General features: G+C 31.6%; 2 protein-coding genes across 3 annotated transcripts; one reads left to right on the forward strand and one right to left on the reverse strand.

Annotated features, from left to right (window-relative positions):
• The first annotated feature begins 5,241 nt into the window (after nucleotides 1–5,241).
• Nucleotides 5,242–8,914, forward strand: LOC123924841 (BAHD acyltransferase DCR). The gene has a single exon (XM_045977815.1). It carries the CDS (start codon nucleotides 5,655–5,657, stop codon nucleotides 7,080–7,082), a length of 1,428 nt encoding a protein of 475 aa, XP_045833771.1. The 5' UTR covers nucleotides 5,242–5,654; the 3' UTR covers nucleotides 7,083–8,914.
• A 5,852-nt stretch (nucleotides 8,915–14,766) lies between these two features.
• On the reverse strand, nucleotides 14,767–22,635 carry LOC123924842 (sulfoquinovosyl transferase SQD2-like). Of its 2 annotated transcripts, XM_045977816.1 has the most exons (12): nucleotides 22,012–22,592; nucleotides 21,164–21,230; nucleotides 20,954–21,024; nucleotides 20,623–20,740; nucleotides 20,450–20,523; nucleotides 20,122–20,177; nucleotides 19,957–20,040; nucleotides 19,689–19,776; nucleotides 19,532–19,609; nucleotides 19,093–19,149; nucleotides 18,442–18,948; nucleotides 14,767–14,865 (listed from the first exon to the last, which is right to left on the reverse strand). In XM_045977816.1, the coding sequence occupies exons 1-11, from the start codon at nucleotides 22,386–22,388 to the stop codon at nucleotides 18,459–18,461; spliced, it is 1,560 nt and encodes a 519-aa protein (XP_045833772.1). In that variant the 5' UTR covers nucleotides 22,389–22,592; the 3' UTR covers nucleotides 14,767–14,865; nucleotides 18,442–18,458. The 2 variants fall into 2 exon arrangements, with proteins under 2 accessions (XP_045833772.1, XP_045833773.1); XM_045977817.1 differs by lacking the exon at nucleotides 14,767–14,865 and having other exon boundaries at nucleotides 18,141–18,948; nucleotides 22,012–22,635.
• Between the last annotated feature and the right edge of the window lie 4,035 nt (nucleotides 22,636–26,670).

Consider the following 26,670-nt stretch of genomic DNA (forward strand, 5'->3'; position numbering starts at 1 on the left):
AATATTTTTCCTATTATTTGTAGGGACACTTTAATTTTATTATATAGAGTTTTAAAAGTTAATAAGAAAAACTATTTAGAACTTATGTTATGAAGTAATTATATTTGTCCTTGTATTTAGAAATAAAAATTTGCTATTTTTCTTGACAACATAAATATCATTAGAATTGCCTAATTAAGCGTTCAGATGAGATGACACGTACCTAATTTAAAGCGCTTAGATGAGATGACACATACCTAATTAAGAGCGCTTAGATGAGATGATACGAGTCTCTTCTAGCTTACAAGGTTTTGGGTTCAATGTCTCTGACTTGGGCATGTAATTCTTAGGAGAATTTGCCGCTCATTTGAGTCTCACAATACTCGAAAGATTAATATCTATAGTTGTGTATAGCGCGTTTTGACAGCATGTGTTGTTTTGCTGTTTTTTGAGAAAAATCTTTTCTTTGAGGGTACTCTGACTTGAATTTGTTTTATTTTAAAATAGATTTGTTACTAATTTTTTGACATATATTTTTCTATAAATATGGATGACTTTATTCATAGAAAAATTGAGAGAGAGATTGAGGGAACAATAAAGGCTAGGGTTTTCTTTTCGTATAATTCTAGGGCAAAGTGTTACCGTTTGTTTTTCACCTTGGGTAGACTAGGTCAAATTGAATCTCTTGGCCACGGGAAGAGATTCGGGTTTTTTGGTAGAACGGATTAATCCTTGTAACCCAATTTGGGATTTCTTCTTGTAAGGTGACTATTTGATTATAGTGGAACGGAGGGACTGCTCTCTCCCCCAGACTAGGTTATTTTGACTGAACTTGGTAAACAAAGATTTATGTTATTCTTTCTTTTATTTGTTTACTTGCCTTTGGATTATTTATTATCATCATCTCTATCTACTTCATATATTGATTGCTTGATTCAATTGCTCCACACATCAAGTTTCGTATTGGTGTGATTTTATTAACGAATTCACAACACATAAAAATAAATATCATCAGAATTTCCAAAGAGAAACTGAAAATTGATTTACTTAAAGGAAAAATTTCCACCTGAAATACTTATGGAGATCATAAATATTTGTTTGTGATTGATCGCAAATTGAGTAGTTATATGGGATGATATAGTTTTTGTTTGCATCAAGAAACTTGTATAGTTTTACGGTCATTATATATGGTGGATGTGCACTGTAATGGTTGTTGTAAGTTTGGTAGATGTGAATAAATATCATTTTATGGTTAAGAAAAATCATTTTAGACCTCAATTGGAGGCACTGATATATATTGCCAATTATACATATCTTGAATTATCGGATCATAGTGTAATCGTAAAAACTTTAATTGGTCATGAAGTATCATGCCTTACTTCAATTGGAGGCACTGATATATATTGTCAATTATACATATCTTGGTATATCATGATAAAAAAAAATTGCCAACAAAAGAATGTTGAAATGAAGCTAAACATATACTTAATTTAGAGAAGTGAAAATTTAGTATTAGGTGAAGCAAGTAAAACTATATATGTTTTCTTGAACAAAAAAAAAGAAAAAAAGTATATATGTTTTGGTTGACTTCGTATATGATTCAACTCATATAAGAGACTTTTGGATTTTCTTCTAAAGAAAAGTTATTGTAACAATTCTACAAGGATTGTCTATATTACTAATGGATGCATGTGGGTAGGAAAAATAGATTGGGATGATTGTTAATTTGACATGTTATTGTGTGGACTATTTGGAACAATCGGAATGATGTAATTTTTATGTAAGAAACTTTCTCTCTATCAAGTATTTGGTGGATAGAGATGGAAATTGTTTTTGGGTAAAAATTCAGGCATCCCCTATTCCCTCTATGAGTGGAGGATGCACCCTATTTTGTATTAGAACCGATAATTTGTTAGGATGTGGAGCTGAGCCTCGATGATTTTGGTTGAGTTGGAGGCACCTTTGGGTCTGTCTTCCTTTTGTGGCTGTTTCTTTCTTTTTCTCCGAGGGGTCTTGAGTTTTCTCGTGGTTGAAGTGTTGGGGTATTCTTGTTTTCTGATGTATTTTTGGCGTTTGTTTTTTTTGTTTTCTAGTGTACTTTTGGTGCCATTTTTACTCTGGAATACTTTTTATCCCTATTTTAGTTTGTGTCATGCTAAACAGTGTTCCATGGCACTAGTTAACCATACTAAAAAAGAAAATAAATGATAAAGTTAATAATGAAAGATGATATATTTTTACATCTTTAAGACATTGATCAATGTCCAATTTACTTCATCCGTCCCAAAATATAAGCAAAAATGAGTCAACAAAAACGAATGTATTTGGACCAAATACATTCTCTTTTGTTGACTCACTTTTGCTTATATTTTAAGACGAAGGGAGTATAAGATAAAAATTTTATTTTGATATTCTTAATCGGTGCCCCGATTCCTATTAGTTTTTATATAATACTTCCTCCGGTCCTTATTATAAGAAACACTTTGACAAAATCACACAAACCAAGAAAGGTAAATTTTCTCATTAATGATTCTAACATTTTATGTTATATTCCAAAGCTAACCTTTGACTAGCATGGGAAATAGGCCTCTCTAATTAATGCACTAGCATTATAATGAATTACATTTGATTGTATTTAATATGGGTACAAATGGAATTGTGTCAAAGTGTTTCTTATAAAAAGGACCAAATAAAAATTCCAAAGTGTTTCTTATAAAAAGGACCGGAGGGAGTACTATATTTGCCTTTAAAAAAAAATGCTGCCACCGTCCTGCCGCCATTCACCCTCCGTTATTTTAAGCGTGTGTACCAAGGTTGTCAGAACCGGACCGGTCATCGAACCGGCGAGCTCACCGGTTCAAGGTTCAATTGGTCGGACCGGGTTCAATCGGGGTCGAACCGTTTTTAATTAAATATATATTTTAATTAATATATAAATAAATATATATGAATAATTGTTGAATATTTCATAATTTCACACATTAAAAAGATAAAATGTCACAAGTCAAAATAAAATAAAATTTATAATTCAAACCAAATGAAAAATAGATGAAAAACAAAAACATTTCTTATTCCTACAACGTCGTTGTTTTGTTTCAGATTTTTAAAAAAAAAAAAATTTAAAACGATGTCGTTTTGCCCTTTTTTTTTTAAAAAAAAAAATTTGCAAAACCGCTTGAACCGTCCGGCCGGTTCGCCGGTTCAACCCGGTTCGACCCCGGTTCACGCATTTTTTTGCCGGTCGGTTTCCTATCCGTTTTTTCTCAAAACCGAACCGGTTTCATAACCGGTTCATGATCCGACCGGCCGGTCCGGTCCGGTTTTGATAACCTTGGTGTGTACAACTTTTCTGCTCAAAACCATGTTCCATATTTTAAACGAGTTTCACGTACAGCTTAAAACTTTACCATTACAAACCATCGAAAAAACAAATATCATTCCATGTGAAAAATCCATGTGCCAAGTGAAGTTACCTAGTACCGAAGGAAAAGAAGGAGACGAAGACACGGAGTTAATGCTAATTCCCCTTCGATTCTTTTATAATTTGTATATATGAAACAATATAATTTAAATTTTTGGATCTAGATTTTATTTTGCTCATTCTTATCGAGTCACTACTATGTTTTCATTTCAATCATTCATTCAGAGAGTTTTTTTTTTTTTTTTTAAGATGATCCTTTTAATGTATTTATGTTTAATATATTTTCAAGAGATGATTTGTTTTGTTTTAGACTAGATTTTTGGATTGAATCAAGCTCAATGCATTATACGATGGGCATGGCACAATATCAACATTCAAACTCATTGAATAATCTCGTAATGTCTCATTTTAATCTTTCACCCTACTCAAACTTATAAATATTAACTTGAACATTAAAGTATTTTAAAATACAACTCCCTCCATATCCCCAACTCGAATTCCAACCTCAAACTCAGAAACTTACATTCAACTAATCTATTTGTGCATTATAAATAGGAAAATGCTAATAAAAGTCTCGGTTAAAAAACTAATAAAATAAAGTGTTAAACAAAATATTAATAAAATAAAGGATTAAACAAGTAAATGATTCCTCTGGTTTTTACTACTCCTATTATTAAAAAAAAAATACTCCTAAGTTTTACGTAGAATGTTTAATGTATTTTCTGACATAGCTCAATGGGACAATAGAACAAAGAACTAAAAAAAATCAAAATACTATAAAAGCTCAAACTTCAAAAGTAACATGTTTCTTTCCCAGATAACAGTGATCTCATTTCTCATCACCCTGTGCGGCTGCGCGTGTCCTCCTCAAGGACCATTTCTAGCCACGTCATCTATTCAATTCCAATACAATACTTTTTGAAAAGAAAAAGAAAATCAATTATTGTACTGTACTCCAATTTAACTTTCTTTTTATAAATTATTGTGAAAAAAAACTTTCTTTTTAAAAAGGAAAAAGTTAAACAAAAGCATAGGTTAAAGAACTTAATTTTTTTCTTTAAAAAAAAAATTAAAATTAAAATATAAAATTTAATTAAGATATTAAAACTCGTATCATTAATGAAATTTCTTTATGACATTTATGAATTATTAGGACTCCGTTTTGCTAAATATCAGAGGATTGATTCTTAAAAAAATATAAAAAATTTAAAAGTAAAATTATTATATAAAAAATAAAATAATTTAACTTTAAAAAGTTATATGCAAATTTTGTTTTTATATTAGATTATTTATGATGTGCTCTACAAATATTATGCCATATTAATTTTTGAAAAGTTGCCTAACATTTGTCTTAAAGTAAATATTATTAATATCTGACATTATTTTCTTAAAACAAATTATCTTAATGTATATAATCCCACTCATATATTCACTTCTTAAATATCTGATTTTTGAGATTTATTAAGTGTGATTATCTTACATTGATTGAAAAAGTTAATGTTGACTAACATGTAAGTTAGAGGACTTATAAATCTAATATCTTAAGGTTTTTAAGTGAAAGTGTGGTGTCGAACGTCATTTATGTAGTTGTTCAAATGTTGATCTAACTCAATGAAACTCTCCCTCAACGGCCTAACAATGGTATTCGAGTCCGATTAAAGTTAATGGGGAGCAATAAGTGGGAGATAATGGATCGAGGACAAAAAAACCCACACTTGAAGGGAGATATTACAATCTATTAAGTGTGAATTAGTTGAAAGAGTTAGTGTTAACTGTTAAGCATCATTTAAGTCAAATAATCAATAAACTTTATGATTCAATACTTTAGGTGAAAATTTGATCTCAAAAATCACTTCTATAATAACTAAAAACTCTACTTGTAGATCTCGTGAATTTATATCTGTTGGTATAAACATTAAATTATATATGCAGAGAACTGAGTTCGAACAATGATCATTTTATTTATGCTTCTTAAAATAAAATTTCTAACCACTAATCTTATTTATAACAAAAAAAAAACTCAATATGTTAATCCAATCACTATGGTTCAAGGGAGATATCACAATTAAAGTAGAATTCTCTGATGTGGTGGAGATAACTCATGGAAAAAAGAAAAACACTTTCTAGTCAAAAAAATAAATTAGAAAGCACTTTATTTCTTCCACCTCCACTTATAAAAAGGCCACTCCACCCTTCCACTTGAAAACCAACCAAACATTCTCAGCTCACACAAAAACACAAGAATCAACAAAAAATGCCTTCATCTTCCACAACCATAGTTTCAAAATGCACAATCTATCCAAACCAAAAATCATCAATAAAACCCTTAAAACTCTCTGTTTCTGATCTTCCAATGCTTTCATGTCACTATATTCAAAAAGGAATTTTACTTTCTACACCCCCTTATTCCTTTGAAGACCTTATTCAAACCCTCAAAACCTCTCTTTCCATCACTCTCTCTCACTTCCCTCCTCTCGCCGGCCGACTCACCACCGACTCCGACGGTTACATTTACATAACTTCCAACGATGCCGGCGTCGATTTCATTCACTCCAAAGCCAAACACTTAACCATAAACACCGTCGTTTCACCTTCTTTGATCGATGTTCATCCTTGTTTCAAAGAATTCTTCGCTTATGACATGCCGGTTTCTTACTCCGGTCACCAAAACCCTCTCGCCGCTGTTCAAGTCACTGAACTCGCCGACGGTGTTTTCATCGGTTGTACTGTTAATCATTCCGTAACCGACGGTACTTCTTTCTGGCATTTCTTTAACACGTTCGCCGCCGTCACTAAAGGTGGCGGTGGCGGCGCTGTCAAGATCTCGAAATCTCCGGATTTCATAAGAAACACAATCTTTAACTCCACCGCTGTCCTCCCTATCCCCGCCGGTGGTCCCACCGTCACTTTCGACGTCGATGAGCCTCTCCGTGAACGTGTCTTTCATTTCTCTCGTGAATCCATTCTCAAACTTAAACAGAAAGCAAACAGTAACAGCAACGGTAACGGTTTAACAGATCCAACTGAGGTAATAGCAAAACAAGCAAATGACAGTTGGAAAAACGTTAACTCTAACGGCCACGTTAACGGAAGCGTTAAATCTAACGTGAGAAACGAGATCTCGTCGTTTCAATCGTTAAGTGCACAGTTATGGCGATCAGTGACACGTGCACGAAAATTAGATTCAACCAAAACGTCGACGTTTCGTATGGCCGTAAATTGTCGTCATAGATTAAACCCAAAAATGGAACCGTTTTATTTCGGTAACGCGATACAAAGTATCCCAACCGTTGCTTCAGTTAAAGATATTTTATCCAACGATCTAAAATACTGCGCTGGATTACTACATCAAAACGTCGTCGCACATGATGACGCTACGGTGCGCCGCGGAGTAGAGGATTGGGAAAATAATCCTAGGTTATTTCCACTAGGGAATTTTGATGGTGCTATGATAACAATGGGTAGTTCACCTCGTTTTCCTATGTATGATAATGATTTTGGTTGGGGTATACCTTTGGCTATAAGAAGTGGAAAAGCTAATAAATTTGATGGGAAAATTTCAGCTTTTCCTGGTAGAGAAGGAAATGGAAGTGTTGATCTTGAAGTTGTTTTGAAACCTGAAACTATGTTTGGGCTTGAAAATGACATTGATTTTATGCAGTATGTTACGGATGTAGTGTGAAAAAAATAAGGGGTGTTTTGGTAAAAAGTTGAGGATAGTGTCTTGGATTTGGGTGTTTTGGTCAACGTTGGTTCAATGAGGTTGGGTAAATGTTTTTTAGGGAGTGTTTGGGTGGTTGACCCTATGGATAGATATTGTATGGGATTTTGTTGGCTTTTCACTTTACAAGTGATTAGTAACAAGAAGGGAAAGTAATAATATTGATATTGATAAATGAAAATGGGAAATTAAAAAAAAAAAAAAAGTTGAAACTAAACTAAGTTTTTGTTGTTTTTGAGCAAAAAAAGAGACATTTATTGTATTTATTTATTGGAAAAGTTAATGTCTAATGGCTTTTTTTTTTATTTATATGCACTAGTATGTATGTTCAAAAGACTAGGGTTACTTCTTATCAAAAAAAAAAAAAAAAAAAAAAGACTAGGGTTACTTGTGTTTGGGTTTAACCCTAAAGAATATTAATATAGTGATTTAGATTTGAATTTGAACTTGGAATTACATAAAATATCTTGACAATTGAACTATTAGGCTGAATAATGGGGATATTGTTTTCATCTTCTAAACAGACATTTTATAAATGCATAAAAAAAATCAAAGATATTGAATTTAACAATAATATTTTGAGGTTTGAATATTAATTTTTTTAATTTAATTGAAGGATAAAATTGAAAAAGATATTATGCAAACTTTTAGTTAATATAGTGGTACATAGGTATAGGTTGTTTACTCTCATGTGACATCAAGATTTTCAGAATTGGTTCAAAACACCAAGCTGTTAGAAGATGAGAGTACATAGTGAACTATTATATGTTTAGAAGATGACATATAATCTTGGATATTACTATGCACTATATTTGCATACTATTAAATTTGGAGGAATAGAAACATGAGATTTTATAAAATATTAGGAAAGATATTTGGGTTGCGGTTAATAGCATAATCTTTTATCATTCTTCCATCCATACACTTGACCCCATCAATATATACTGTGTGATCCGTCAAGTCCGTTGGAATCCTTTCCTAGGAGACTTTATTAAAATAAATGTAGATCGCTCATCTTTAGACAATCATGATAATGCAGGTTTTGAAGGTCTTTTGAGAAATGATAGGGGCAATTGGCTTCATGTTTTTTTTTTGGATCCTTTGTTAGAACTTCGAACTTATTGGCTGAATTTTCAACTATTTGGAGAGGTTTTCAATTGAAGTGAGATCTTGGCTACCGATCTATCATCATGGAATCAGATCCTCAGGCAGCCTTAGATCTTATTGTTGATGCTAAGCAAAATGACTTTCAGCTCCGTGCAACATTATTGTCTTTTGTTCAGAAGCTCTCTTTTCTTTTTTGGGTGGTTTTCTTTAATCTTATCTTGAGTTAAGACAATGAATATGGCGATATTATTGCCTAGTTTTGTTCTAATTTTATCTTAATTCTTTTTTATCAAAAAAGAAAAATTCTCTTGAGGTTATTTTAATTAATTAATATTTGTGTGGAGATAATGATAAAATTGATTGAGAATGAGGATAAAGTTGTGGATAAAGAATATGAGATAAATGTGTGAGCATATAGAATAGAAAATTAATTAATATATTAGTTATAGAATGTGATGTGAGATTATTAAACCGCCAGAGGCCACACAGAATGGCCAAGCTAGCTTTTGTGATGCTCTGTTTTATTTGAACATATCCCGTGGTGTATTATTTAATTGTTGTGACAATTTCCAACATGGACGCAACATCTATGGTGTTAAAAATTACTCTCATCCCCCACTCAGATTGTTTACATGAGATATTCGATTCTCTTTTAATTTAATTAATTATTTGATTTGTATTCAGACTTAAAAGCCTTGTTAACCAAGTAATTGTGCTTAACTTATTAATGAGTTTTTTCTTATGAATTGCTTGAAATAATCTAAGTTCAATTTTAATAGAATATTTTTTGACTAAATATTTATTTCGTGGCTAAATTTTGAATTGGTGGTGTTATTTTTCCCGAAAACTGAGAGATATTATAGCCTTGTTATTTTTTTTTTTTTTCCAAAGATATATATCCTTGTTGTTAAAAGCTTAGTTTTTGTTAACCATTAAAAGAACGCTCAATAATTTATTGGGTATTGTACGAAGTATTTGAAATATGGGAAAAAATATCATTCGGACAATATTTTCAAAGGAGTTGCAAATGGATTCGCAGGTTCCCCGATCATTGATGTTTCGAGAACCGCTAAGACAATAGTACCTGACACCAAATAAAAAATTAAATTCTGACCTTAAATTTATCCATGAAACATCAACAAAAAGCTCTGCTAATTAATAGAGATTTAATTATAATGCATAAACGATATCGTATACTATAAGGTTCTTTAGATGGAGTATGAATTTTCTCTATTTCACAAAAGAAATTGAAATGTTCATTATTATAGTTTTGAAATAAATCAAGGATATAAATGTATGTTTTTTTTTTTAGAATTGTTGATATTATTTGAATATTTATACACCTAAATTTTGATAATTGTATCGTCAATTTCTTTAAAAAATAGTGAGAATCTATACTTTTTTAGATGATTATGTGAGAGGGTTAAGAATGATAAAGAGATTGGACAACCAAACCAACTTCCAAGTGATCTTTTGGTTAGAGGTTTATGTATCAAGTATCAACCTTAAGATCTTTGTGGCTCAAAACTGGTAAAGGAGAACTTGAGAAATCAGAAAGCGATTGGACAAATTGAGTATGTAAAGTTTCAAAGTTATAATAAAAACATTATTAAAAAAGTTAAATGAAAATATAACATTCTCATATTTCTTAAGTGTTTTTAAAAATATTTATGAATATTTTTGGTCTTTTTTATAAGATATAGTAGTAATATGTATTTTGGTATATAAATTAACTATATTAATAATGGTTCCATCATATGAATTCATATGAGAAGGCTTCGTTAGATAACGCGGTATATGATAACCGTCGACTATAGGTGAATGACGATGGGAAGGTCAATCAAATTGTGGCAGATTCTTTTCTTTACTTGATGAAGGTTGAACCGGGGAAAGAAACGGTGGAGCTTGGACCGATGGGAGGATCAATCCAATTATCTTTCTTGTCGGAGCTAGGAGGAAGAACATTCTTATTCGCCTTTGAAATTGTTGTTCGTTTAGTTCCAACCATTAGAAAGTGATTTGAATTCCCAACACCAATGATCTGAAATGGACCGATGACGACAACAGAGTAGATTGAATATGGCTAATTAGAGGATTGAATTTTGAAATTTTGCAATGTTATACACATGGATTGAAATCACCAAAACGAGTAAAAGTTATACACATAAAATTTGTGCTAATAAAATTCTTGTTAAGGAGTTCATATTAGTTGTGATATGATCTGAATATGTAAGTGAGAAAAATCTTCATCTTATAATTCGATTTTATAACATTGAGTTAGGTCATCCAACTCTCAATTCTAAAATAGTATCAAAATCTTCTCCACAATTCGCTTAGCCTTAATTTTCTGTTTGTATGGTGATGGGGACTTGGATTAGGTGATTGAATCCCTATGACTTTGATACGGTATAAGAAAATGGACCCAATGAGTGTGACACAAAACCGACCAATGAATCTAATTGTCTGTTTCAAAATAAGCTTTCTCTCCTGTGAACAGTGGACTAAAAAATCAGATGCATTTAACAAAATGCATGTTTTTGGACCTATATACATTAGTTCCTACAACCTATACTACCCTACCACACTAACACATTAACTAAATTACAAAAATGTATATACAACTTTTCATGATTTTTGTCGTCACTCTTCTAATTTCGGGCTTTAACATCATTTCTTCAATATTCACCAAACATTTGCCTGGACTTTATTTTATGATTATACAAGTAGGCCAGTTTAATTGTAACATTTTTTTATCTGTTTTTATATGTTTTTATTTCTAGCTTATTAGCTTCCTAGTGTCTATTACTCAAGTATTCATTTGAAATACTTCCTCTGTCCGTAAATATAAGATATAGTTTGATCACTGTACGTATAGCAATGTACAATTTTGATCATTAATATTTTTAATTATCTATTAGTAAAAATTATAAAAACTTAATATTTTGAAAATATTCATCAAAACAAATTAAACAAATCTTATAAGCTAATATTTACATCTATATATTATTAAAAAATACGGTCAAAATAAAATAAATAAATAGTACATTTTAGTCAAAGAAACTCTTATAAAAAGGACGAAAGGAGTATATTGATTTCTCGGAGCATTGCATTGACACTAGTAATTTTTAAGCCTTGGTTCAATTGTAAAAAATAAAATCTTATTTGAAATGTATCGGAGGAATATTTCTTTTAGTTGAAAAGAATTATGATTAATTTGAAGACATCAATTTCAATGTTTATTAGAGGGTGTCAAATTGAAGTAATAATTTTATTTTGTACTAGCGGGCCAGGCACGCGCGTTCCGCGCCTGCCTGTGTCTAACTTATGTAAAAAAAAAAACGATATGTATTATGTTATTGTGAGTTTGTTGATAAAAAAGAAATTTGTTGCCACTAAAAAAATCAGGGGTATTGTTGGTATTATTGTTATGTGTTATTTCAAATTATAGTGAAGGGCAAAATGGACAAAAAAAAATCCAGCCCAAACTTCCCTATCCCCTTTATATATTGTTATAGATTATATATTGTTATAGATGAACTAATTCAACGCATAAAGAAGCATCAAGATGATTAAAACTTAAAACCTTTAAAGAAACACACTTCAAGATTTCAAATTTTCAAATCCATCGAGATAAAAAAGAACTTTTAGATGAAAATTTTATTTTAAGTGAGATGATTTTAAATTGGGTGTTTTGCTAGGATGATAATTTTTTTTTAAAAAAAATAAGGGTTATATAATTTTTTGGTTTTTATAAATATCCCAAATTTTATTTTTAGTCTCTATAAAAAACTTCAGCAAGTTTTAGTCCCTAAAATATTTTTCGTCACGTTTTTTTGTCTCTTTTTTTTACTTTCAAATATTACTTATACTTATTTTAGTAATAATATTAATATTAAATAACTTTTTTACGTTTTCTTGAGAGTGCATCAGCTGCCACATTGTCCTTACCTGTCTTATACTCTGGTAAAATCATAGCCAATGAATTTGTGCAACCATGCCTGCTGTTCAGGAGTTATATTAAAGACTGATCCATTAAACTTTTCAAACTCTTTTGGTCTGTCCTGGTGATAGATTTGTGCCCCAACAAACAAGTAGTGTCTAAATTTAGCAATGGCTTCTGCTTCTAAATTCTCTACTGTAAACTCTTTGAATCCTCGATGAATGTTCAATGATTTCTTTATTGAACAAATAAATTTTATGTTATTTCAAATATGCATTATGTATTTTTAACATGTTTGACATTGTTGTTTGGATAGATGAATCAATAAGCTATGAATGCAATATATTTCTAACATTGAAGCTATGAATAATTGTGTTAAATTATATAATGACTCTTTTATTTCTGATTGGATAACTTTATTAAATTTCTTTGATTACTAGGTTTCACCTATTATCGGTATCGACTTGGGGACGACATATTGTGTCGCCGTATGGAATTCCACCGGCAAGGTGGAAATCATTCCAGACGAAGAGGGGAGGCGGATAGTTTCTTCGTGCGTCGCATTTACAAGCACCGGAAAATTGATGATCGGAAACGAAACCGATGATTGTGACGTCAACAATGTTTTCGGTAAGGCTTTAACATACTCTTTTCTATCTTTTCAATTATTTATTTTAATGATAAAATGTTCTTGAAATATTGAGTAATGTTTTATTGTATATTTGGTTGCTTCCACTGTACTCTCTTCTAAGCAATTGTTTTACTTTGTTTCATACTAGCACCTATGATATGTTTGGCTTTAGATTAGATTTGATGGTCAATTAATAAAAGTATCTTATCTTATCTAGTTATCTTAATAATAATTGATAATGATAAACAAGTATTCTGGTCTTTAAATTTGTATGTTTACTACTGTTAATTAGTTGGTTTTAACAATTGCAAAACTTATGACCAAACTTGTAATCAAAGTAAAACAGTGGCATTTAGCTCATATAATATATGAAGAGAATTATAGTCATGTTAATTGATTTGTGTCTGTGGTCCCATAGTTGATATATGGGACACCCTTATGATAGATGATAGTTTTCCCATAGTATTTTTAACAAATTTCTTATTTTTATAATGTATATTACTTAAGTAGCGGACGTTATAAAAAACATAAATTTGGTAGGATGTACCGCTACTTAAGTAACAGACAAGGGTATTATTGTAATTTCGTAGGGCACACGAGAAAATAAGTAAGGTGACAAAAATAAATCTCATTTGGAAATCCAAAGCTCTTATTATAGTGGGTTGGAAGCCGACGTTATAGAAAAAACAAATTTGGTAGAGTGTTCCGCTACTTAAGTAGCGAACAGAGATATTTTTGTAATTTCATAGGATGCCGGAGAAAATAAATAGATGACAAAAGTAAATCTCATTTAAAAATCCAAAACTCATATTATAGTGGGTTGGGCCTTGAGCCAGTCTTGTCTCCGTATATAACTTCCACTTTTGACCCAAACAAAAAACACTATTGCTGCTTCCACCATAATATATACTTCTACCTAAAATTCCTTAGCCATGCATGGCAATATCTCCGTATATTAGTTTTAGTTTTCCTCGTAATTTTTGGCATGAGCACCAAACCAGTTACAACATTATTTGCTTCCATTTTTTTCATGATTGAGTTTGGCCTGTATCCCAAATAGTAGAGACAATGAGATCTTATTTTACAATTATTGAATTAGGGCCTAGTTCAAAGTTGTATAATTTGAACTTACGTAATTTGTTCTTCTCATATTACAAGTACACACACATTACACACACACACACAAAACTTTGTAGGATGATGCTAAAAAGTGTCTTTAAGGTAATAGTTAAAAAAATTACAAATAAAATTTATATCTTGCACAAAATTTTGTAGGATGAATGCAAATTCAATTCGCATCCTTGAATGCGAACGTTTTTTTTTTTTTAATAATATTTTCGTTCATCGGAGATGCAGGTGTTGAGCTTGAGTCAAATAAAATTGTCACTCGCAAAATAAGGTGTGAACACTGCTCGCATCCTAGAATACGAGAAGGTTATTTTGGTAATTTTAGGGGATAAGTGTGGATTTCTAGGAGGTGAGAAAAGTAAAACTCAAAATATAAACAAATGGACTAATTAAGGCCCAATTCACCCAAGTGTTCTAACAAAAAATAGACTTTTATTATTACAAAAATGACTGATGATTTTCTCTCTCTACAATGTAACGAAATCAAACCAACCAGCAAACTAATTGATTCTCGACTGAACCGATCAATTTGGATCGATTTTAAAAAATTGCCTATGTAGCCCAAACATGAAAACTACACTTCATTTAGACAAAAATTTATAGTCACATAATATAATTTTTAATATGTATACCAGATCTTCCTTAAGAGCCAAATTTTAATCATCAAGTTTTGCAATGTTCTTGCATATTTATGTTCCCAAAAACTTGAATGGATTCTCTACTAACTAGTTGCCTTACATTACATAACAATATGACTTGCCATTCAACTTTAATTAATCTACATTATAATTATAATAATGGAATAAACTATGGCACAAGCTACCACAAATTTTTATAACAAATGAATGCAATATAAACCAATCACTCATTTGTTTAATACAAGGCTTCTTTCTTGAAGCCTAAGTAATCAAGCAAGGAACCTTTCCAAAGTTTAGAATGTTTGCATTTTCCATTACCTATACGACTTCGGGAGACGTGAATATATGTTTCGTTAGCCATTGGAATGGTAATAATAGTTGAGCCTTTTTCTTGCGCCAAAACCAAATAGCATTATTGTAATTTTGGTTGCGAATCGCTTTAGTAGCTTCCCTCCAATCATACTTTTCCATCTCTATATGCGCGGCTTTTCCCATCGTTTCTATCAACTCGTCATGCAACAAAGGTTTTAGTTTGAGAAAATTTAAACTCTTCTCAACTCCCAGACGCCCTACATGAACAACCAAGGGGTTGTCCGGTTCACCACTGCTGCATAACACGTTTAAGAATAAGATGAAACTTCATTTTTTCAAACTTTGTGCATGAAATCGACAAAAGGCACGCACCTCAGTCTTAATCGCATTTCATGTGACTTGTACCGAGGATTGAAACTTTCAGAATCAACACCCTTGTTCCAAAGACGAATCTTGTTAGCTGGAAAGCAACAGGAAAAACATGTCAAATAAAATATGTTTCACTGACAAAAGTTTTTTGGATTGACTTATCTGAGCTTATCTAATGGCATAAGCACTTGTGAGACTGTTCGGAAGAGCTTATGGAAACAACTTATGAAACAATTTATCCAAATAGGGCCAAAGACATAGAAGAAATGCTAATGATCAGCTACAACTTGATAAGGAGGATTTATGTTCACCTGCTGTTACTCTAGCTTCTTCAAGATCCTTTCCGATGGCAACCGACAGCACTAGAGTTAGAACAGCTGCTCTGTGCAGACTGCAGAAACTCTGTATAAAACAAAAAATTCATGTTACTCACAAAAATATGATTCGAAGTTGAATGAAGGAAACAAGAGAGTACACATACTTAGAACCAACCACATCGGTTGCACTAGCCATCTAAAAGTGCATCTAGGATTGTATCTGAACCAAAAAAAAGTAAAGATCAACAATAAGAACAGGTAGTTTTTAATCTCAACAATTATAGCCATTACAATTTATCAATCACATATCGCAAAAACAAAACAACGGTTTGTTCAAATTTCACTATGTTATAGTTGTTGGGTTTCAAGTGTGAGTGTTTAAGTCCTACATCGACTATGTGTGGGAAGAATGTTGGATTTATAAGAGAGGTGACCCATTAACTTAACACCTTAAGGTTTTGGGTTGGGATGTGGCGTCTCCCCAACAATAGTGCTATATCAGCTATATTTGATATGAATCTCCATCTAAGAAATATTGGTCGTGCCATTTCATTGATCATACAGTAGTCTGATTATCAAGTGATGAATTAATTTTCTCAATGTTAAGGGAGATAATAAGCAGCTGAAAAATATGAACAGAAGTTTAAATGAATATTGAAATATATTATTATTATCTATTTATTGGTATAAATATAAGTGAAGATATCATTGAAATATATTGTTATTATTATCATCTATTTATTGGTATAAATATAAGTGAAGATCCTAAAGCTATTAGCAAGTTGAAAAGAGCTTGTGAAATGACCAAATATGACTCTTTGCCTTTGCCTTTGCCTTTCATACTACAGCTGAATTTCTTCTTGATTTTGAGCGCAATCATGTTAAGGACAAGGATTTCAAATGTATCAGTCGTGGTCAATTTAAAAGGTTGAATGAGACCTGTCCATGGAGTGTGAGCAGATTGTAACTAAGTGCCCCCAGTGATGTAAAACAAGGAAACATGATATCTTGGGCATTGCCCTTGTTTGTGGGTCTACAAGAATCCCAAAAATCCATGATCTTCCGAAGAAACACTTTGATGAAAATAAAAAGGTTGTCTTCAAAAGAATTATTCTCAATGTGACTGTTGATTAAGGGGGGTGTGATCCAATGCGCAATTTTGAAGGGAGATGAGAAAGTAGAGAAAAATGATTGCTCTTGATATCAGGGCCGACCCAAGGGACAAGCAACCGAAGTGAGGGCTTTAGGCCCCAAATTTTTGGACTAAAAAAGGCCTAACATTTGGTTATAAATATATAATACGACAATTAAATTTCAAATATTAATTTAGTTAAATTGGTAAAGGGTAAAGTTAAATGTCATAAACCCTCCTAGACACAAGTTCAACCCTTACCTTAGAAATATTTTAGTTTTTATTAACTAGTGTATTTTTTCGTGTTGCCCAGGTTAGATTTATAAAAATTAGTTATATTTTTTTTTACCAAAATTATTTGTTATAAACAAGTTTTGTTTATCGAAGTTAAAAATGTTTAGAATGAATAATATGAGTACATACAAGATAAAAAATATTTCATTATATATATATATATATATCAAAAAATTCATACGCACGGTAGGCGTGGCTTTGGATAAACTTATAAATAGTAAATACTCATAAACAATGGTGGGCCATTAGCACGGTTTGAGATGAACAACTTATGTAAATATTGAACGAACATAATATTTTTTAATAGAATTGTAAATAGTTAAAGGATAATATATATTTTTGTTTTTCGAGTAGCAATGTATTCCGTAAATTTGCAAAATTATCTTTTATTTTTATTAATGTATGCAAAAAAGTTGAAAGGATATAAAAAAGAAAAATATGAAAATAAATAAGAGATCGAAGACATATAAAAAGTTATGGCGAAAATGACTTATAATATATTTATGGTGTTATGCATGTAATAACTGGTTGTGAGTGTTTTTGGTGATTTATAAGCATGACTCCAAGAGTCATATTTAATACACGAGAATGCGGAAATTGTGTAAGATTTATTAATATTAAAATTTTAATTTTTTAATTTAAATTTCATAATTGGTTGGGTGTTCTTGATGATTAATATATGACTTCAAGAGTCATATTTTTAACACATTAAAATGAGATAAAAACAAATTGTGTGTTATTTATCTAATATTAAAAAAATGTTATGGTATATTATTTGTGTTTTCTTCATTTCTTTAATTAAATTATGCAACATTTAAATTTATAAATCAAAAGTAAAATTCCCAATTTTAGAGTAAGTTCACAATTAAATTCTCAATCAAAAGTTGATATCTAACTTGTGTCAAAATAAAAGTTTGATATCTAACTGGTTGAACTAACTAGGATTGAAACCCAGTTCAACAAAACTACAATGTAACTAAAATCAAACCAACCAGCGAACTAATCGATTCTCGATTAACCGATCAGTTTGGATCGATTTAAAACAATTGCCTATGTAGCCCAAACATGAAAACTACACTTCATTCGGACAAAAATTTATAGTCACGTAATATAATTTTTAATATGTATACCAGATCTTCCTAAGAGCCTAATTTTGATCAAGTTTTGCAATGTTCTTGCATATTTATGTTCCCAAAAACTTGAATGGATTCTCTACTTACTAGTTGCCCAAATGTGTCTTACATTATACATAACAATATATGATATTTTTTTGTTTTTTTGACAAATAACAATATATGAATTGACATTCAACTTTAATTAATCTACATTATAATTATAATAATGGAATAAACTATGGCACAAGCTACCACAATTTTTTATCCATTATATATACAACAAATGAATGCAATATAATAAACCAATCACTCATTTGTTTAATACAAAGTTTAGAATGTTGCATTTTCCATTACCTATACGACTTCGGGAGACGGGAAAATATGTTTCGTTAGCCATTGGAATGGTAATAATAGTTGAGCCTTTTTCTTGCGCCAAAACCAAATAGCAGTATTGTAATTTTGGTTGCGAATCGTTTTAGTAGCTTCCCTCCAATCATACTTTTCCATCTCTATACGCGCGGCTTTTCCCATCGTTTCTCTCAACTCTATGTCATGCAACAGAGGTTTTAGTTTGCTCAAGCAATCTTCGAGATCACCTGGAGTGTAGAGATATCCAATTTTGCCGTCTTGATCTTCGGGGATTATGTCTGGGATTCCACCGGCACGTGCTCCCACGACAGGAATCCCTGAAGACAAGGCCTCCAAGACAACTTGACCAAGTGTCTCGGACTCTGATGGCATAATGAAGACATCGCCACTAGCATACGCTTGAGATAATTCTTCCCCACTTAACATTCCTGTGAATACTGCAGGCAGGCCTTCCAACAATTTCTCTAGCTCCTCCCTGTCAGTTAACAACAAATATTAATAAAAATTGCAGAAGATTTTACAATGCTAGCAAAACCAACCTTTTTTCTGTCTCTTAAAAGTCAATATAATAAAGTCACACTGTACAAACCAAAATCAAAGAAATTTCGGAGTATGTTACCTGTAGGGTCCATCTCCAATAATAGCGATCCGCGCTTCAGGAAGCCTATCCATGACACTGCAAAGTTGTGTGTATCAGATTTTAATGCAGCAAACAGAAGTTCAAGTATAAATGCTAAACATAAAGCAAGGTGCATTTTGGACCCGGATTCCCAGCTGTAGGGGAATCACGTAGTTACACGCAGTAAACAATTTGGGCTGTTAATTTGAGACCGGAGAGTTCAAATCACACAGTCATGAAATCAGTTTTAAACATCTTCAACTGTTGATTGAGATCAGACTGTCAAAAGCAATAATTGTGTCACGCAATTACTAGAAAACATATCTTATAAAGACGTAAGTATAATTTCCTAACATATAACACTATTAGTCCTTAGATTTTATTTTTGTGTTGGATACCATAAAAGTTCGTGTTTCCAAGTTTACATGATGATATCTACCTTTTGAGAAAATCTAAACTCTTCTCGACTCCTAAACGTCCAACATGAACAACCAAGGGCCTGTCCGGTTCACCATTGCTGCATAACACAAGTATAAGAATAAGATGAAACTTCATTTTTTCAAACTTTGTGGATGAAATCGACAAAAGGCACGCACCTCAATCTTAATCGCATTTCATGTGACTTGTACCGAGGATTGAAACTTTCAGAATCAACACCCTTGTTCCAAAGACGAATCTTGTTAGCTGAAAAGCAACAGGAGAAACATGTCAAATAAAACATGTTTCAGTGACAAAATTTTGTTTGGATTGACTTATCTGTGCTTATCTAATGGCATAAGCACTTGTGAGACTGTTCGGAAGAGCTTATGGAGAAACAACTTATCCGAACAGGGCCAAAGACATAGAAGAAATGCTAATGTTCACCTGCTGTTACTCTAGCTTCTTCTAGATCCTTTCCGATGGCAACCGACGGCACTAGAGTTAGATCAGCTGCTCTGTGCAGAAATTCTGTATAAAACAACAAATTCATGTTACTCTCACAAAAATATGATTCGAAGTTGAATGAAGGAAACAAGAGAGTATACATACTTAGAACCAACCACATCGGTTGCACTAGCCAACTAAACGTGTATCTAGGGATGTATCTGAACCAAAAAAAAGTAACGATCAACAATAAGAACTGGTAGTTTTTAATCTCAAGAATTATAGCCATTACAACAGTTTGTTCAAATTCCACTATGTTACAGTGCCATATCAACGCTATCGCATATATTTGAAAACACTGTGTACTAAATAGCGTATCGCAGAATAATAACAATTTGTTCAAATTTTGCTTGCTCTACAACACTGTTATAGTCGTTATTTTGACAACACTAAGACATTATAGCATTGCAAATGCAGAAAATATGTAACTTACACTGGTACATGAGTATGATAGGACATGACAATAGGAACAGAAAGAAGCTTTGCAATGATAAGAGCACCGAAAACCTGAAATTTAGTGAGTTAAATAAGTCTTTGAAGACTCGATTGTTCTTAAAACTCAGAAGTTAACAAATGACGAGATAGATGAATGAATCGAAGACATACCATTATGCCAGGTGACGATGCATGAATTATGTCGGGCTTAAACTGAGCAACTGCTGAAATTATTCTTGGACTAAGTGCCAAAGAGAGTGGTACCTTCTGATACCAAGGAAAAGGGAAGCTGCAATTTTTCATATATTTTTGTTAAATGAAAATTATTAGTATGAAGCTAGCGAATATTAAACAGGACTTTAGTACTTAATTAAGTTGTTTAACCAAACAGGACCTTAGAAAAGATCACTCAGAAAAAGATATGACACAATGCTATAAAAAGACTGAAAAATGTGATGATGAAGAAAAAAATGAGCTAAGCTAAGATATCGTCGTTAACAACCTCTTGGATCCGATTAACTGTGCTCCATAAAATTCCTTCGGAACTCCTTCGTGTGTTGTCACAACCATGACCTATATACATCATGCACAAATACAGTTAGTTTACAATGAAAAATGATGAAAACAACTGTGTTTGTGTATAATAAGAAAACAGGATATATGTATATAAAAGCACAAAAAATTGATGAAACTAAGCATGTAAAGATGTTACCTCATCTCCCATTTCTCTAAGGTACTTTATAAAATTCTGAAAACGATTCTTGTATCCCGAGACATATCTGAAAAAAAAAGACACAAATATCATTAAGGTGGCAATCTTAATGCAGACAGAAACTAGAAAACAGGTAAGTATGGTTGAAAAACATTGTCAACGACTGCGCGATTGTGGCTGCCACACGTCAACGTTTTTTATGTATATTCTACCACAATTGCGTCCGAATCAATCATATTCAACAATAACTGTTTGTAATATCACAATCATTACATGACACAACTGCGATTTGAAACCTCGCTTATGAGTTTAATTTCTCATCCAAATTTCCAAGAATTAAAGTTTAAGTTTACACATAAATATTCACAACTCCAATAAATTCGCGCAAAATAGCTAAGTGAGACGAACTTTTTCGGAACAGAGAATAAATGTTAACTTAATACAAAGGATATTTTCATAATTCAAAACAAATGAAGGCAAATCTAGCTCAATTATATCATAAATCATGAACTCTAATCAAAGTAAAAGACAAGAACACCATATCCAAATCAACTGATCCATATCAAACCTAAACCAATCAAAGTAAAATTCATCAAACCAAACAAAGTCAACAATAAATCAGAACAATAATTGAAGTCAACTAATGTAAACATCGAAGATCAATGTTGTCACATGATGTCTCAACTAACTTGGAACATTTATTTTTCTCCAAAAAACAAATATAACAGATAATTGTATACACGTGTGTGTGTGTGTGTAAAGGGGTTTCAAGATTCAATTTTTAATTATTGAATTATTGAAAAGATTCAACATTGAATGAAATGTGAAAAAAAAAAATTTGAACTTACGAAAAAGGTGAAGGTTCAACAAAGAGAGCAATTCTACGTGGTCTAGAATTGTATTCATTGACAACAGAATCAGGAGGAAACTCTTCATCATCTCTAACATTCAACAAACTTTCTTCATCAATAGTCATTTTTGTAGCTACAAGCTTCAAACTTTTTCTTCTTTTCTCACTCTTTAATCCTTCTAAACTCAAAAATCGAGTCTTTTTACAAAAGGGTATGATGGGTTGTGTTCCAAAAGTTCTAAATCTAATAGAACTAAGAGAATTAAAATTGGAAGAAGAAGAAGAAGAACAAGAAGAAGAAGAAAAATGGGTTGTGGAGTGATGTGAGAGAAAAGGAGGAGAGAGAGAGGAATTTATAGAGAGAGATGAGTTCATGGTGAAAGCAAAAAAAATGTGAAAGAGTATATAATATAAAGTACTAGTAATTGATTGATTAAACTTGAATTGGTAAGTTTATTAAAAATAAGAAATGAAATTTGTGGAAGGAATGAAAGAAAGGAATCTTAGGACAAATAATTGTAAGAGACTCTAGCAATGGATATTCTTTATTTGATGGCGGGACATTGAGGAATCAAAATGGGATTGTGAGCATATGCTATTGGGTCACACTCTATTTATTTTCCTCGTGGGAGAAACTCTCAAGATATTTTTGTTGGATATAGTGGTAGTAATAAAGTCTAAATAAAATTAAAATTATTAGTAGTCTCTATTTTATGGATTCAAATTGGATGCAGTCGACACTTATTTCTGTATGTAGTTAGTAAAATTGAGACCGTTCAATTGATATTAAACAGTCTGGATTAAATGATCAGTTTTTTTTATTTAAAAAATAAAAATAAAACTACATTAAAATTTGAATGTTTGATTTTGATCAGATGGATATAAGCATTTGACGGCAATGAATCTATTTACTCATTTTTAAAAATTTAGTTTTTTGCTCTTGATTTCACTTTTATGTTTGTATGAGATTCAAATCTCGATCATATCATCCGTAACGATTTCGCCATTTCTTTGAAAATTGTAAACCTTCTATTTCTCACTTAAAATTATGAAACACAATATTATTTAAGCTATTGAAATATACTTAAAATTTACAACACTTTCCCATTCCATTTTGGAGTCATTTTTACCAATATGACATTAATTATTACGCATAAGCATGTCATGTCATGTCATTAATGAATCAGGAAAAATAACCAAAAAATCGGACGAGGGTGGAAAATTCAAATGACATGAAATTAAGGATAAAATATCAATTTTTAAAATGGAAGATAAAAACTTCATTTTTTTTAGTAGAAACAAAAATGCATTTAAGCCTAAAATTGATTAATTACGATTAACCCTTTTGCTTTGTTTCCTTTGTATTGGTGTAGTTCTCTCCACAATCATGTTTTTCCTATATATTCATGAATAAAATTATTAGAATGTGTACCCAAAAAAAATAAAAAATTATTTGAATGTGTTGTAGATGATAGGTGATACTCAATGTGCCAGCATAGTTTTTTTTTTTTTTTAACAATGTGTCAACATTAGGGTTGGGAACAGGCCAGGCCAGGCCAGGCCTTGACAGGCCTGAGCCTGGCCTACGATTTTTTTTCAGGCCTAAGCCTGGCATGTGGCCTATCAAATGATATTTTTTTTGGCCTGGCCTGAGCCTTTTAAAAGCCTGGCCTGGCCTTGTAGCCTGTTTAAAAGCCTGTGTTACATTAAAACTTCTCTATATAGTTTTTTTAAATAGGCTAAACAGGCCTTAAAAAGTTCACATTTAAATTTTTATAATTTCTACAACATTAAGAAAAAGCTAATAATATAATTAACACAATAATTAAAAACTAATCAAATAACAAATACGATTACGAAAAGTCGCAATAATTAAAAGCTAATAATATTTATATAAATAATATTTTTTTATAAGATATAAATAATAATATTATATAAATAATAATTATTATAAACAGGCCGGCCTATCAGGCTTCGTAGGCCTTTTTAGAAGCCTAAGCCTGGCCTATTTATGTAAACAGGCCGTTTTCAAAGCCTAAGCCTGGCATTTTTAATAACCAGGCCAGGCCAGGCCAGGCTTATATAGGCCAGGCCGAAGGCCCCTGTAGGCCGCCTGGCCTATTCCCAACCCTAGTCAACATAGTTGAAATACACATCTTGAACAATTTGTGATTTCTATGTACTTTAATTTTTTTTATTCAACTTGTGATTTCTATGTAATTTAATTTTGTTTAATTTTTTTTATCAACTACTATATTATTATTATTCTAATTCTTATTATTATTTAATACTCTCTCTGGTCCTAAATATAAGAGAAAATTTACTTTATAGATTCATTGAGAAACTAATGTATTTGGTTCATAATATAAACCGGATACATTGAATTCTCAATGAGTCTAAAAGGTAAATTTTCTACTATATTTAGGACGAAAAGAATAAGGGCTAAGAAGTAATAATTCAGGAGTGAATACCAATAAATAAAGAAGGACCTCCTTTATCACGGAAAACAGGAAAAGTACTATAAAAAATAAAATAAAATAAAATTGTTAGTTTTACTGAGATGTGTAAGAAAACCACACTCACCCCGATGTTTTGGACCAACATCTAATGACTTGTTGTTAGGAGTTCCACATTAAGTATCTCAAAGTGTTTGATGTGGTAATTAAGGTATGAGGCTCTCTCATTTATTAGATTAGTTTTTTGGTTAGGACTCTCCTTATGTGTTTAAATCCTAATAATTGGTGTTTCATTGAGAGCTGAGTCATGGAAAGGGCTACCTATAGGCTGAATTAATGTGTTCCATCGAATACTGATAGGTGAGTGAAGCTGCCGAAAAGGAAAGGGCTATTATCGGGGTCAGTGCCGATAGAGTGAAAGTCATCGTGGACATCGACTCTTAAAAGGGTGTGACAATGTTACGAGTCTCACATCGAGTATGTCAAAGTGTTTTATGTGGTATTTAAACCACGAGACTCTTCCACCTATTGGACTAATCTTTTTGGTTGGACTCTCCTCGTATGTTTAAATCTAATACTTGTGTAGTGTGTACTATTGCACAATAGAACTTAGAAGTGATTTTCACAAATATAAGTTAATTTAACAATAGAGATTAAAATTGTATCAATTTTATCGAGAATGGATATTCTCTCCATTTAATTTTCCTTATGTTCCACAATTTATTTAATCTCCACCTTTCAATTCTCCTTTTTCTTCTTTTCCTTTTCTCTCTCCACCCAAATCAATGGTTCAAAAACAAATTTATCCTAAATTAACATGAGAGAATCCACTTCCAATTTTATCTTTTGATCAAATAAAAAATTGTATCTTAAGAACAAAAACGTGCCATTTCATAGCTCTTTCTAGGCAATAGCTCTCATTAATTAATATAAACAAATAAATTGGCTTTGTGTACTGTCGGTACTCGTTACATGTTGTGCAACATTAGACAATAGAATAGACATAACTCATAAGCATCGCATTACCATTTTTCTTTTTTTTTTCTTCTTTTTTTTGGGAAATATCGCATTACCATTTTTCGTTTCCATTGGATGAAGCAACTAAGGAGATAATCAATTAAAAATAGAAGAAAAATTGAAACACAATTTGAACATGGAGACTCAAGTGTTGGTGAACTAATGTTAGAGTACACTTTCGGTGAACAAAAATGCTGTAATGATTTCATTTTTTAAGATGATGGATGTTTTTTATACTTTGTTTGTCTTTGCATTAAATTAAATTAAAATAATAAGAAGAAAACCTAAGGTTGAATCACCAAATTGTTTAACTAATCACTTATTGATCTTCAATTAGATACTTGGACAACGACTAGAAAAAAAAATATCAGCAACATAATTTAGAGACTGTGTCAACAAAAAAAAAACATAATTTAGAGACGAAAAATTGAAATATGTCACTATTTCTCTTGTCATGAATTATATATTTTTTCTCAAAAATTCCGTCACTAATTAATTTATTGTTTTTCGAGTAATGAATATTTTGCATATAGGCTAGTACAACATATAATCTAATTAGCTACACTCCAAGTACAATTTGAGCTATACATTAATATAATATGTTACCCACTCTCTTTGATATTTTTATGTGCAAAATTTAGTATGTAATTTGTTAAGAGGTAAAATGTTATTAACAGAAAAATTGAACTCTTGGCCTTCGATACTTCTTTAATGTCTCGATCCATGATTTGGATTGTCTGTTTTCGCTACTTTACGCAATAGACAACCTCGGTCATTGGAAAATAATCAGACAACTTTGATTAATCTATTGCAATTTTTTAAAGGTTTGGTCTCATCTATTAATTTTTTATCCAACAGTTAAAAAATATTATAGCGTTAATGCAATTACTGGGTAGAATTTTGTTTTCCTCAATCCATACCATTGAGTAGGCATGACAATACCGGGTATAATCTTGTTTTCCTCAATCCATACCATTGAGTAGGCATGACAATATAACTTAAATTCGCGGGTATTCGCTCGCCCCGCCTGATGGGAAAAACCGAATTGAGTTACATTTTTTATAACCGCGCATATAGTGATTGCTTTGGGCTTTGACAAGGACAGGCTCCCTCGAAGATCATATGGTGGGGTATCTATAGCTTCTTCATCTTTGTCTTGTATTATGTTTCATTTTCTTTCTTAC

Source organism: Trifolium pratense, linkage group LG4, assembly GCF_020283565.1.
Source record: "Trifolium pratense cultivar HEN17-A07 linkage group LG4, ARS_RC_1.1, whole genome shotgun sequence".
In the NCBI taxonomy this organism is placed as follows: domain Eukaryota; kingdom Viridiplantae; phylum Streptophyta; class Magnoliopsida; order Fabales; family Fabaceae; genus Trifolium; species Trifolium pratense.

Coding starts and splice junctions, on each gene's coding strand:
- LOC123924842 (XM_045977816.1), bottom strand. CDS start 22,388: ATGAACTCATCTCTCTCTATAAATTCCTCTCTCTCTCCTCCTTTTCTC. Junction 20,741..20,953: donor CAGTTAATCGGATCCAAGAG/GTTGTTAACGAC, acceptor GAAAAATTGCAG/CTTCCCTTTTCCTTGGTATC. Junction 20,178..20,449: donor TATCATACTCATGTACCAGT/GTAAGTTACATA, acceptor TTTTTGGTTCAG/ATACATCCCTAGATACACGT.
- LOC123924841 (XM_045977815.1), top strand. CDS start 5,655: ATGCCTTCATCTTCCACAACCATAGTTTCAAAATGCACAATCTATCCA.